A 13,987-nucleotide genomic window follows, 5' to 3' on the forward strand; every position below is an offset into this window, starting at 1 on the left:
ATTTATTGATTCATACTAATACATAAAAATAAAATTTGATAAATTTGATTTCAAATTTTGCAAGTACTTTTAAATAATGGAGTGGGTGATTTAGATCTGACATATAGATTTGTTTTTGGTACTTTTGTAGGAGTTATTTTAGGGGTTCTTGAAGGAGATTTTGTTGGGGTTTTTGTAGGAGTTTTTGTTTTATTTTATTAATTAAATAAATTTGTTGTTTTAGTTAAATTGTTTTATAATAAATTTTAATTAAGCTTAGAAATTAATTTAAAGTTAGAATCATAAACATCAGGATTGTTTACATCCATTAAGAAATTCTTATTTTCTTTTAAGAATTGATTCATTAAACTTTCGAATTTTTCTTCTTTTTATTCTAACACTTTTCTCTCTATACTTTCAAGTTTTCTGTCAAGATTTTATGTATATTCCTCAATTTGCTGTTATATTATCTTCTAGCATTTTTTAATTTGATTTATGGTTGGAAGGATATTAGCTTTTTTACAGAATTAGTGTGCAATATCAAATGATGATTCGTTTTCAAGTACATCAATATAAATTTATTAATCTTAAAACTACAAACAAAGACTCATCAAATATTTTGTGTTTTTTTTCTTTTAAAAGCTATTTGGTTCATTTTTTTTATCTTATTTTTTGCTAAAATTTTCTTTTTCTGATTTATTTGAAGAACTTTCTTAATCTTTTTTTGTTATTGATTTTTTTACACTTTTGATACTTTTATTATTGTAATTTTAAATTTCTTAAAAAACAATTTTATCATTTTTAGAGCTCTTTTCTAAATTTATTTTAACTTAGTAAATTTATGATTTATTAAGTTCTGTTTAATTTCTCTGCTTTTGAAAAATGTTTTCAAATGAGTTTTCTTTTTCTGAATACAAAGACTATGTTACTTTGTGTTATTTATGAGAATGGATTTGATGAAAATGGATCTGGTTGATCTGACATGAACTCATTTCTGAAAATAAATTATTTTTTTAATCATCGATTTGTAAAGATTCGTCTTATGAATCTTTTTCGATTTCTGATTAATTTATCTAATAAAAATTGGATCGTTCTCTGTTTGTAAGATTATTTAGTGGATTGGCATATATCTTTTCATTTTTTTTATCATAACTAGTTTACCTATTCAAGGTTAAAATATATTAAAATTGTAAATTAAATAAACTAATTAATTACTACAAATTACGGCCTGTTTCTGACATCACAGATGATTATTATACTTTTTTAGGATAGAGGTGATTTTATTATTTAATTTTATCCTCAAGAATCTAATTATTTTATTATGATTTATTTTAACAGCTTTCGTCTATTTGCTCTAATACACCAATTTCCCACTTTTCACTGTTTTGAAGTTTTAAAAACCTACTTAAAAATGTTTTGAGTAATAAAAATAAACTACCTATTGCATGAAGAATCATGGTTATCAACCAATTAAGTCTGTTAGCTTCTATGACTATTTTATATATTATTTTTTTTATTATTATCATATATTCTACTATAAGAAGAGGAAATGGAGCTATTTGAGTTGATCGTATTGAATTTGTTTACGCTTTAAGCCTTTCTTCCTATTTATTCAAAATATCTATCCAAATCTGTTTGCTACTTCTATATTAATTCATGTTTTAATTCGCAAACAATTTATTATTTACTTTAATTTACTGTTCTAGGACTACAATTTTAATGTTAAGAATCAACATCCTCATAAATTTGTTTGCTAACATTTATCATTTATTGTTTTTCAAGCGGATTTTAGCAAATTTATTTTATCGTATTATCCTAGATTTCTTCTTATTCTAAATCATTAACTTACTAGTATTCCTCCTTTTTGTTCATTAGATCATAGAAATTTTCCTACTATTCTTCTAATTCTTATTTGCATTCTATTCCATATTGTGAAACCTTAGAATTTATGTGCTCATTATGCAACTTCTCAGATTATGAACTCTGTGTTTCAGTATACTCCTCATATTAACTGCTTAATGATTGTTCTTCATGTTAATAACTGCTATCTAACTAATTGTCGAAATAATTATTTTTGTAGGAATTAAGAATATTCATAACCTCCTCTATTTAAGGTATTTCTTTTGATCTCCTATCAGCTATTTTTACATGTCTATTTTAACTATTATAGCTCTAATTTGAAGTCCAGTAGCTTTCATCAAGCTTTTCATCCATAGACTACCACTTAGCTTTAAATTAAAATTAATAACTATTAATATTTATATAAAATTATTTTTAAAATAAAGATATTTATACATCCAGTTGAAGTATTTGGGATTATTTATGCTATTTACTATTTAGCTAAATTAAAAAGAGACTATTTAAGTTCCTTTATTCCTTTATTATTTTTAGCTGATACACATTAGTATGAAAGATTGTATTATTACGAACTTAAGAAGTGTGAAATTTCTTAATCTTAAACTTCATTTTTAAGATCATGCTTTGCTCCTAAGAGGATAAATCTTCCTTAAGATACTCCAATTGTCTTAAGCATTTACATAATGCAATAATTGTTTACAATCTCATCAAAGCTGGAAGGATCGTTTATATCAAAAGTCAATATGACTATTATTGGATAGTCTGATTATGAAATCTCCAAGATGAATCTTTCATCAATTTCTTCTGTAACAAATTCTTGAAACTATAAATCAATATTTGATACTCCAAATTCTTTGGAACTCCAGTATTAAGAAAGACCTTTGTTTAGATGACCAGAAAGCGTCTCAATTAAAGTTGTTTTTCCACATGATTACTTTCCGATAAGTATTGTTTAGATACTATACTAATTAAGATAATTACAATCAAGCATTCCAATATTTTTTGTATTTGCAAATTAAATAAATATATCAGTTAAAAATTTATAGCAATCTAAAATCAATAAATATCTAAGATTAATTCTTCATAAAACTTAACAATATTAAGGCCAATTTATCATGACTAAATTGTTAAATCTATTTTATAATTTACAAAATATAAATTAATCACAAAAAATATTAAATTAACATCATTATTAATTTTAAATATCTTTTAAATTGACTAAATTATTAATCATACATCGTGAGTTATTTTTTGACATAATTTAGTAAAATAAAATATAATCAATATTCTTTAAAAAATAATTATTAAATATGTAGACCTTTAAATATTTTAGATTATCAATTTTTCTGATAATTTATTTAAAATTCTAGAAATATATCAAAACTTAATTAACAATTATTATCACTAACTACTTACAATTATAAAATTTAAAAGAATAAAGTCTAAAAAGTATATTAACATAAGAATAATTACTAACAAATAAGTATCAAACAATTTATCCAAAAAATTAAAAAGGTTGATGGGGTTATCAATGCCTTAAAGATTGTTTACTTTATTTCTAAAATATTTTAAAATGAATAGTCATAATTGAATTCGAAGAAAAAAGTGTTTTGTAATCTGAAGAATAATTATTTTTAAAATAATAAATAGATGTTGGTATATTTTATTTCTAGGTTAAATATAAATTTTAATTGTATATCTCAATATAGTTATAAGTAAGTTAATAAATAGTATTGAATTCAATTTTGAAATAAATAAATATGATCTAATTTAATATCATTAATATAACTAAATAGATAAAAATATTCTTAATCACTTTCAAAGTGTTTAAATTTATGAAAATTTAATAGATTATAGTCATTTATTTTTTGGCTATTTTTTGAGATAGTAACTCATCATTTAAAATTAAATTAAGGTAATTTATTTTATTTGTATATCTTTGTTATATTGATTAATTGTTCTAAGATAGTCTATAAATTTTTATTTATTTTTACTCTCTTTCAGTATTTCTAAAAATCAATATTTTATTATCTAGTGGCTATTTCATAAGTGTCACTGGTCAGATATCAAAAATAATATGTGATCTATTAATAATAGTAATATTAGTTAAATACATCGTGTTCAGTAATATAATCCTTCATTTTCACTCAATTTTAATTTTAAGGTAAACTAAAACAAAAATAAACGTTAGTTTTTTATGAAAAATATTGATGTTAAATCATACTTTTCTAAATTTAGTGTTAAAATTTATAAAAATTGTAAACTAAAGATAAATTAAAATAGTATTCATTTTTGTTTTAAATTTTTGAATTTTAAAAATAATGTTTTCTATTTCTTTCTACCATCAAATACGATAGAAAGACAGATAGAATAGATAGATAAAAACAAACAAATATTCAAATTTTGCTTTTAAAAGAAGAAAAACTCTTGATTTAGTAAAAGAGATTAAATAAATTTATTAATTAATATGCAAAAGCTTGAATTATCAAATATAAGAAATCTGCTTAATATTATGATAGCTATCTTACTTGCTTGCTTTTTGATAGGAAATTTAGATTTGAAGTTTTATCAAAATTAATTATATTGTTTATATGCATGTTTCTATCTATCTATCTTTTACAACTATTTTTATATTTGTCGTCTGTCTTTTAATTTTAGTGATGTGACTAATTTAGATAATATAAATACGAAATAATAATTAATTTGTAAACAAAAAAAATTTAATACTATTTAATTATTTCTTAAGAAACAAAGCAATTGATAACAAAAATTCAAAAAACTCTTTATCAATCAATAACTCACTCTCAAGCATTTATCTTATAAAAAAGGTACAATAAAAGCATAAAACTAACTGATAATAAACAAATTTGATTAAAAATGCAACCATACGGAGCCCCTTAATAACCATAATATGGAGCTTATCCACCTGCTCCTACTGGCTATCCTCCAGCTGGTGGTTATCCTCCTTAAGGATATCCCCCTTAATAAGGTTATCCTCCTTAAGGATATCCTGTTATGCAGCCAGTGTACGGAGCACCTCCACCTGCTCAAGATATGCCATAACCTGTGTACATTCAATAATAACCTCCTGTAATGGTGGTTGAATAAGAGCTAATTATGGTTCCTAATTAAAACTAATCTGGATACCCCGTCAGTGCTAATGGAGTCCCTCATCCAGCTCAAATTTACTGCTCAATTTGTTAAAGAAACGTTACAACTGTTGTTGAAGATAAGGCAGGTACAGGCACATGGACATGGTGTTTCATTTTGGCTTTGTTTACACCTGGATGCTGCTGTTTCCCATTCTGTATTTCAAGTTGTCAAGATAAATTGCATACTTGCCCTGGTTGCTAAAACCAAGTAGGTTACTATGAATACAAAGTCTGTTGAAAATCATAAAATCTGCAAAGAAATATAAATTATTTAAAAAGTTTATTTTTAGAAAGAGTAAAAGGGATGGAATAATTTATTTAAAAGGCAATAATGAATATTTTAAGTTATTAATTATATAAAAAAATACATCGTTCAATATTTCCTTGTTGAAGCTTTATTCCAATTTCGAAATGAATAAGTAACAAGCAAAAAATACCATATTTACAACTATACTCTCTAAAATTTTAAATAAAAATCTTATATGTTAAAGTTTCATTAAAAACTTTTGATAAAATTTATAAAATTAATAATAATTAAATTATGAGAAATCATTTATAAAGTTAACTTTTTTCTTTTGTTTGTACTCTTTTAATGTTTGTTTATAATAAATGTTTTATAAATTATAATTAGTCTTATTTAATTTGCTTTTCTCCTGAATTTCTCTAACTAAAACTCGTTAATTAAATTACATATAATCTTGATTACAATTCACTAGAGCTTAAATTTAAATTTTTAATTCAATTCAAAACTATTTTAAAAATTTTTAGCTATTATAATTTCTTTAAATTTAACAGATATTTGTTAATTTTTAATTTAATTTGTTTCAAAGTTAAATAGAAATGAAAGCAAGTTGATTTAATTCTTAAAAAAATTGACAAAAATGTATTATAAAATTTTTAATATTTTTGTAGTATTTATTAATTATGAATTATTGATTTTAGTATTTTTAATGGTTTAGATGTATGAGATTAGTTTCTTAAAAAATATTTAAATTGCTTCATTAGAAATATTAGAAATGAAAAATTATTTTTAAAAATAATATTTTAGGATAGAAACTTTTTATTAAATTATAATGTTTAAAATAAACTAAAAAAACAGGTTTCAAGAATATTTTATCTATAAAAAAAAATTAAACTGCAATAATGAAGGTATTCAATTTTTATCCTTAAAGGATTCTAGAAATATTAAGATATTATTCCTATTTAAAGTCTTATTTGAGACTTTTTAAAAATCAATAAATTCATTTAAAAATATTCTACTAAAATTTCTTAATTTATTTGAAGCTAAAATATTTAATTTTAATAATTTGTATGAACGAAGATTTAAAATTGTTATATTAAAAGAATAAATTTTATTTACCAAAATATTAAATGGATTAAAAATTTAATGATTGATTAGGAGCTAATAATTTTTACTTTTAAGAAATAAGAAGTAAAGGTTAATGTACTTTTGAGCCAACATAAAAGCAAAAAAAAAAAAGATATGATGATTTTATTTGTTTAATTTATTTATGAGATATTTTTTGAGCTGACTTATTTATATTGCTTAGATTTTGTATTTTGATAAAGAAAATTTTCAAATATTTTATTTGTTTACTTAATTTCTAATTTAATGAGATTATCAATAAAGATTATAAATAACAAAAGTAAATTATCTTTGATCATGCATGGATATATAGTTGTTTGGTATAGGTGATTGAATGCAAAAATATATAGTTTCAAACAACAATAACAACAACTGCAAAATGAAAATATAAGAAAGAAGAATTATTTAATATTATCAATCTTTTTTAGATAGTAATAAAAGGAACAAAATAAATTAAATAAACTTAATTCTATTAATTATTACATATAAATATTAATAAAAGAATCTTAGAAGAAGAAGCAAAGCGAACAACAATTAAGTAATTTATAAATTAACGAAAGAAAATAGGTTAAAATATTATAATTAAAAACAAAGCAAGCCATCTTAACGCTAAAGTCAAGAGAAAGAAGCAATTATTTTAGTTATAAATCATACAAAGAAAAGAAAAATGTAAGGTACACACTAAGTATCTGGCAATTAAAATATTGCTGTTTCTTAATAAAATTATACTCTAGAAACAAATATGAGCATAAATAATCCTCCTTCAGTCATTTAACCTGATAATTTAGAAAGGAAATTACCTGAAAGAGGTGTGACCAGTAATTATTAATAGTAATAAAATTTAGTTCAGTCAAATATGGCTCTATAATTAGTTGGATAAGATGACTAATATGAATACAATCGTAATCCAAATAGCGCCAATAAAGATTAGAGATTTTAATAATCCAGTACTTAATCTATACTGAATAAGTAGCCTTAATAAGGAGGAATAAACTAATCTAGAGCTGCTCCTATTCGAAATGATACCAATTTTAATAGTTAGGTCGGATTTTAAGGTGCAGATTTAAATAATAAACAGAAAAGCTCTGCTCTACCTTTATCTAATGTTAGCATGAATGATTATAAGAGTTAAGGAAATCAAAATCTTTTTCCTTTAAATTTGAATCAAAGACCTGAAACTAATCATGTGATAAAGACACATCCTAGTTATCGCTAAGAGCAAATATTTAGTCAGACTGAAAAGACTCAATATCTTGACAATGAGCCAGGTATCACAGCAATTGAGCCTGATAGACCCTCTCATGCTCCAATTTAAAATTAATACTACAACACTGTACCATCTCAACACTAGCAAATGAATAGAGTACCAGCGAATCCATAAGCAGATGCAAGATATGCAAACGATATTCTAGCAGCAAATATATCTCCAAGTGGCCAAAAGAAGTTCCCTCATAAAATTTTTGATAACCCTCCTATCAGCTATAGAGGTACTCATCAGAGAGTTTATGCTGGATAGTAAAGATAAGGAGAGGAATAGATGATTATGGGACCAAATGAAATGAATAGAACAATATAGAATGATGAAAACATTACAATTTACGATAATAATAATCATCCATTCGAATAAGGGTAAGAATTCAAATACTAAACACCTGGTTAGGGAAAGTCATTTCACTCTAACTATCCTGGTTATGCTCAAAACTAGTATAACTCAACTTAACAAGGAGTATTTGGACATCCAAGTTAAGCATTGGCTTAAACTAACCAATAAGGAATTGTTTAGACCTAGCATCCAGGGTATATTAAAAACATGAATTACCTATATTAAATGGTTCCTAACGGAAAATATCCACCTTTAATATATCCTTTCATGACAAGTGATTTAAACTTAGATAAAGAAACAGATCAACTCTATTTTAGACCTATAGAATAAAATATCCCTGGTAAAATATTACTTACATTCTTTCTTTATTTGATTATAACATAAAATATTCTTTTTTACTTTCTATTTCTAATTTATTTTAAATTTAAAATACAAAAATAAAAACGGCTAATTTTTATTTTCATTTAAAGTTAACTTTACAAAAATATTTATTTATTGCTTAAATTTTTAAAAGGGTAGTTTTTATTAATTTTTAGCAATATTTTTTTTTGAAATTTAATTAATATATGATATTCCCTATTTTAAATAATTCAATATCCAGTTAAAATTATAAAATGAATTAAATTTAATAAATTAGATAATTTAAATCTTAAAAGATTTATTTTAGATTTTAAATAATTATTAAAAGCAAACATTATTTTTACAATAATTAAAAGTTATTCTAGTAACACTGAAAGCAAGAGTTGAAGGAAAGTTAGATTTATGCAACGAAATTTTACATGTTATGGAATAAGAATCATAGTATTTAAGAAAAAATTGTGAAGAAGTCCAAAGAAAGTTTTTATAAACAGAGCACATTTGTAAGGTCGAGTATGTTAGCATTGAGGACGATTTTGAGTAAATGTAGATTGCTATACAAAATATAAATGAGCAGATGGGTACTATTGAGAGTTTATAGAACCATATTGCGAAACAGCTTATTTAAAGTGAACCTGAGTCTATCAGAATGCCAATTATTTAGGATCTAGTTCTAAATGAATATATTAAATAGACAAAACTCTCTTTGGAAGATTTTAAGTAGCCATTCACATCAAACTTTGACAATAATTACTTGAATATGATTGAAACAAAGAATTTACCATAAATTCTAACAGATCTGTCTAAATATAATAAAAAAGATAGAGTTGTTATGCTAAAAAGCAAAGCTTAGGAAGAAAATAACCAATAGTTAGAATATATTTATTCTTTTATCAAGCACTTGTATGATTGTGAAGCCTTACTCTTTAACATTTCCACAGAAGTTGAAAGTGCTCTTTTCAGATATGCTGAATTCCTTATGGATATACAAAAAAAATTAGTAGCTACATACACTTATTTAAATTGCTTTATAAATGTATTGAATTTAAATATCACTCAGTATTAAGATATTAATCAATACTAGCATAATTATGAAATGATTCTTAATAGTTCAAAAAATATAACCGATGCACTTCTTGGTGACGTGAAGTTCCGTTATAATGACTACTTTGAACAAAATGAGAAACTTTTGAATGAAATCGAATATGAAAAGCAATAGCTTTCAAAAAGTTTGATAGAGTATAACCTTTATATAAGAGACATGCTCTAAAAAGGTATTTAGATGTAGCAAAAAGAAAACACACCTTTCTTCATTTAGACACCTCTATCTAGATTAGTTGTATAGGAGTCTCACTAGGTAGACAAATATAAAAAAAGACTTGAATTAATGGATTCAGTGATAAAAGCCTTCAGATCTTTGCGATACACTACCTCCTAAGCAAAAGAATTCGAATAATAAGTAGATGTTTGGTATAAAGCTCAATAAACAAAATACCCAACAGAAGACCAAATGAAAGAAAAAATATAAGAATTGTAAGCTATAATTATTAAGCTTATTGATATGAGAGATAATCTTGGACTTCATCATCTTCAGAACTCACATGTTTATCTTTACAAAGAAGTGATGGAGGAGTATGAATACCTCTCAAAAATAATTGATAAAATACAAAATATCTAAATAGAAATTTCTAAATAGCTCAACCAATAAAATTTATTAAAAGGAGATAATAATGTTTTAGTCGTAGGTTAAAAATCTCAAAAGCAGATAATCTAGCTCAATAGCGTAGTTCAAGGAGGTTAGATCAATAATCTTCCCATCCTCCAAGAATAAGATGACAGAGTAAAAAGATCAAGATATTCACCTAAGAAGTATCATGACGATGTTGATAGATTCAACTACGAAGTAAATAAGACTAGACATCTTCTTCAACAAAATGCTCAAAGGTAGATGCAATTTTGAATTAATCTATTGCATCCAAAAACAATATATAAATATTATATTCTAAAAGCTAATCACTCTCTTTAATTGTCACCTCTTTCAAAAAAACTAACAAATAGATAGATCAATAAAATCATTCGAATAATCAATTTATCATTGATTAATAATTTCTTTCTTTAAACACTTATAAATATCTGATTTATCATAAAAATAAGAGGAAAATAAATAAACAAGCAATAAATACCACTAAATTTCTGAGATAATAATTACTTTGTTTGTTTGTTTATTGAAAGAGTGGACAATGAGTAAATGAATATAATTTGAAAATATATTAATAGAAGGGCTTAGATTAACATTTTTAGTATATTTTATCTTTTTTTTATTGTTTAAATCCTAACTATTCACCTCAAAAATTCAGTTTTTTCTTCCTCTCTCTCTAAACTTTAAGTGCATGAATTTATTTATTAAAATTTTATTTTTTAGAAAACAGAAAAAGTTTAAATGAATAATTAAATAACCAACAAAACTAAATTTGATACTATTCATATGAATAAATTAAGCAGTAAAGATAATTTATTTATTTTTGAAATTCTAAAATAGTCTTTTCTAATTTTTATTTTTTATTCTTATCAGAACATTTTATTTAGAATGTTTAAATAATAGTTAGAGAATAGTTATTTAATTAATTACATACTTAATTAGTTTCAAAATAATTTACTCAATATTTTATTCATATTGCTAAATGTTATTATCGTCACCTATCTGCTTCTTCTGTTTTTTGTTGAAATTCTGTAAGGGAGTTGAAGAATTAATTAAGAGGTCGAATTAAGTTTGGGTCATTCAAAATAATATTATTTTTTTTTATTCTAATTAAACAATTCAGTTTTAAAAATATTTTAATAAATAAAAAAACTATTGTTTTAATTAATTTTGTCTTATTTTTAATAAAGAATAGACTTGACTGTTATGGAGAGATCTAAATGCTTAGATATGCATGAGGAACTTACTAATGCTTAAACTCGCTTTTAGATATTTGTTGTTAAAACAAGAATTGAGTAGCTGATCAATCCTAATAAGATCAAACAAGTTATTAGCAGTTTGTTTCTTGTTGAAGAGTTGAAAAAGAAAAAAGAAAAGGATAGTGATATTTTTGAAATTAACAATGAGCTTGATAGCTTAAAGACTCAGCTTTAGAGTTTTTTGAGTCCTAATGAAAACTAAAACAACACTTATCAGAAGTTATTAATCATAAAAAATGTTATTTCTGACTTAGCTTAAAATTATCAAAAATTAACAGCAAGCTTCTTTGATGCATAAAATTGTAAAGAAATGATTGAATAAGGATTCACCCCTTTACACTAAACTATGCAAGTCTTCAGAGAAAGCTGCCAAAAACACCTTAAATCTAATAGCAAAAGCAAAGTCTTTAAGTAAGAGGAAATAGACTAAATAAGTGAGATTATTGATTAATATATTAAAAATAACACAAATCAGTTTATCAAAAAATCTCAAGAATTAGAAATTAATAAAGATGTTGATATTTCTTATTCTCACATGCTATTCCTATAATAGTAATTATCTCTGAACCTGGAGGATGTATTATGTAATTTTTAATTAAATCTATTTAAACTATTTTTGTTAGTTAAATAAATAAATTTTATTTAAATTATACTAAATTAGAATTGATTGATGAGAAATAAAGAGTAGGTGTGGAATTAAAGGTAAAAATTAGTGCAGAGGATTATTTGAAGTAAAATGGAATAAACTTGTAAAAGTAGAGAGACAATATAGAAAAAAGAAAGGAGAATTTAAAAACAATTACTTCGGTAAAGGGAATTAAGAATAAGGAAACCTTAGAGGAAGTTGCTCTGCACATAAAAGCAGATGAAAAACAGCTAGATGTTGTATTGCAGACAGTCTAAAATCTTATTATGATCAAGTTGGATGTTTAAGAAAAATTACTTGAGTAACTAACATTTCCTCCATCATTTAATATCCCTGAAGGCAAAGAAGTGTAGCATCTCATTAAATTTACAGAAAACTTGAAATTGCAAATCGAAAAGGCAATTGATGACTATGAAGATCCTCTAGATGTTCCTGTAACTACCATGATGACAACAGAAGGGGATGAGCCTAAAAGTGAGGAAAGGAACTTTAATTTTTCTGTCTTTGAGAAATTTCCTGAAGATAAACAAAACGAGAATGATAAAGTTTTAAAATCAAATAAAAATCCTCCTGAGTAGAGACTCTTGATAATCAAGTAATCAGTAACAAAAAGTATGAAAGCAATATGTAAATACTTAGATTATATGATCAAATAGTTAGAATAGTAACAACAATAGGAATAGAAGTACTTATAAACTTATAATAATGCAATCATTATTATGGATAAAGTAGGTCGCAAGTCCTTCTTAGAGCTATGTGATTTCATCAATAACTTAAAGACAAATTTTGATTCATTCTGTACAGGTTTAATAAAAGTTATTCCTTATCAGCTTAAGTTTTTAGTAAATTTAATTTAGGCTTCAAAAGAGAAATACCTTCATTTTGTTCATGAAGTGATTATAAGAAAGTATCAAAAAGAGAATATCCTGAATCTAGGAGTACTTATTTAAAAGATTGAAGATTCATTTGATTTAAACTATTTAGTAAATTTGATTTTGGAAAATGTATCCAGAAACTACACGAAGACTGAAGCCCAAGTAGTGGAACATGTTGAACTTATAAAGCAATGTTTCAACTATGCTGAAGAGTAAGTTTCGCAAATTGAGGATATTCTTGATGAAATTCACAAATTAATAGGTGGCGCTTAATCTAACCAAAATTTAAATATATTATTAAGCGAAATTGCTGATGAAGATTTGATGTATTTCTGGCAAAGGTACTTTAACTAGGTCAATGACTTTTATAAAACCTACTATGATATTAAAAAGAAGAAAATAATAACAGAAGATGAATCTGAAATCAAAATGATTTTCTAATAAAAAATAAATAATCTTTTAGTAAGTGTTTAAGGCTAAACGAGGAAAGTTGCATAAGAAATAAGTGATAAATATATTTAAATAATAGCAAATGATTATAACTTCTATATGCAATCTTTAAAGCTCGATATTCAACATTAAAGGTCAAAATCAAAGATAAAATGAGCTTTTTTTAGATATTCTTTAAAATTGGAATTTAAAAAATGAAAACCAAAATGAATATTTTTGCTCTGAAATCTTTACAAAATTTAAGCTAAAATGAATTTTTGAACTTCTTATTTTATTTATTTATTTAAAAAATTTTTTAATTTAATTTTTTAATCGTTTTCTATAATTTGTATATTCATTCATAGTATTTTGAACTTCAAAATTCAATAAATTATGATTTATGTATGTATTTATACGATTATTTAAATAATTTGTTAGCCAGCCTAATTCGTTATAATTATTATAATGATAAAACTAGGGGAAAAAATTATAAATAAAACTGTTATTTTATCATAGAAAATATTATTAAACAATAAAACTAGCTTTCAAAAATTAATATTTTAAAATATATTTTTAATTCTTTTTTTTTTCACAAAATGATTTAATTATTTGCAGTTATTTTGTTGATAAGATAATTTATATTATGGAATTGTACGAAGAAGAGTTTTTTTATCTTTCTAAAAATTCTCTATTGGCTTCTTTTTTGAAAGTTATTTTTATTTTTTCTTCAAAACATACACAAATAGTTGAATTTGCTGGCTCTAA

General features: G+C 23.7%; 3 protein-coding genes across 3 annotated transcripts; 2 read left to right on the top strand and 1 right to left on the bottom strand. All coding sequences in view use genetic code 6, as the record gives it.

Annotated features, from left to right (window-relative positions):
• Positions 1 to 50: 50 nt before the first annotated feature.
• TTHERM_00621290 (small guanosine triphosphatase family Ras-related in brain (Rab) family protein, putative) lies at positions 51 to 2,848 on the bottom strand (the record flags this gene model as incomplete). The annotated part of the gene is made up of 4 exons (XM_001017954.2): positions 2,275 to 2,848; positions 1,418 to 2,207; positions 1,198 to 1,359; positions 51 to 1,140 (listed from the first exon to the last, which is right to left on the bottom strand). The coding sequence occupies exons 1-4, from the start codon at positions 2,825 to 2,827 to the stop codon at positions 51 to 53; spliced, it is 2,595 nt and encodes an 864-aa protein (XP_001017954.2). The 5' UTR covers positions 2,828 to 2,848.
• Positions 2,849 to 4,713: 1,865 nt separating this feature from the next.
• TTHERM_000621309 (LITAF-like zinc ribbon domain protein) lies at positions 4,714 to 5,226 on the top strand (the record flags this gene model as incomplete). The annotated part of the gene is made up of 1 exon (XM_012798098.1): positions 4,714 to 5,226. The coding sequence occupies one exon, from the start codon at positions 4,714 to 4,716 to the stop codon at positions 5,224 to 5,226; it is 513 nt and encodes a 170-aa protein (XP_012653552.1).
• A 1,573-nt stretch (positions 5,227 to 6,799) lies between these two features.
• Positions 6,800 to 13,666, top strand: TTHERM_00621310 (hypothetical protein). Its single transcript, XM_001017956.2, has 5 exons — positions 6,800 to 6,892; positions 6,949 to 8,297; positions 8,674 to 10,258; positions 11,204 to 11,856; positions 11,934 to 13,666. Exons 2-5 carry the CDS (start codon positions 7,022 to 7,024, stop codon positions 13,397 to 13,399), a joined length of 4,980 nt encoding a protein of 1,659 aa, XP_001017956.2. The 5' UTR covers positions 6,800 to 6,892; positions 6,949 to 7,021; the 3' UTR covers positions 13,400 to 13,666.
• Positions 13,667 to 13,987: the final 321 nt, after the last annotated feature.

This window comes from Tetrahymena thermophila, assembly GCF_000189635.1.
Source record: "Tetrahymena thermophila SB210 genomic scaffold scf_8254605, whole genome shotgun sequence".
Lineage (NCBI taxonomy): Eukaryota > Ciliophora > Oligohymenophorea > Hymenostomatida > Tetrahymenidae > Tetrahymena > Tetrahymena thermophila.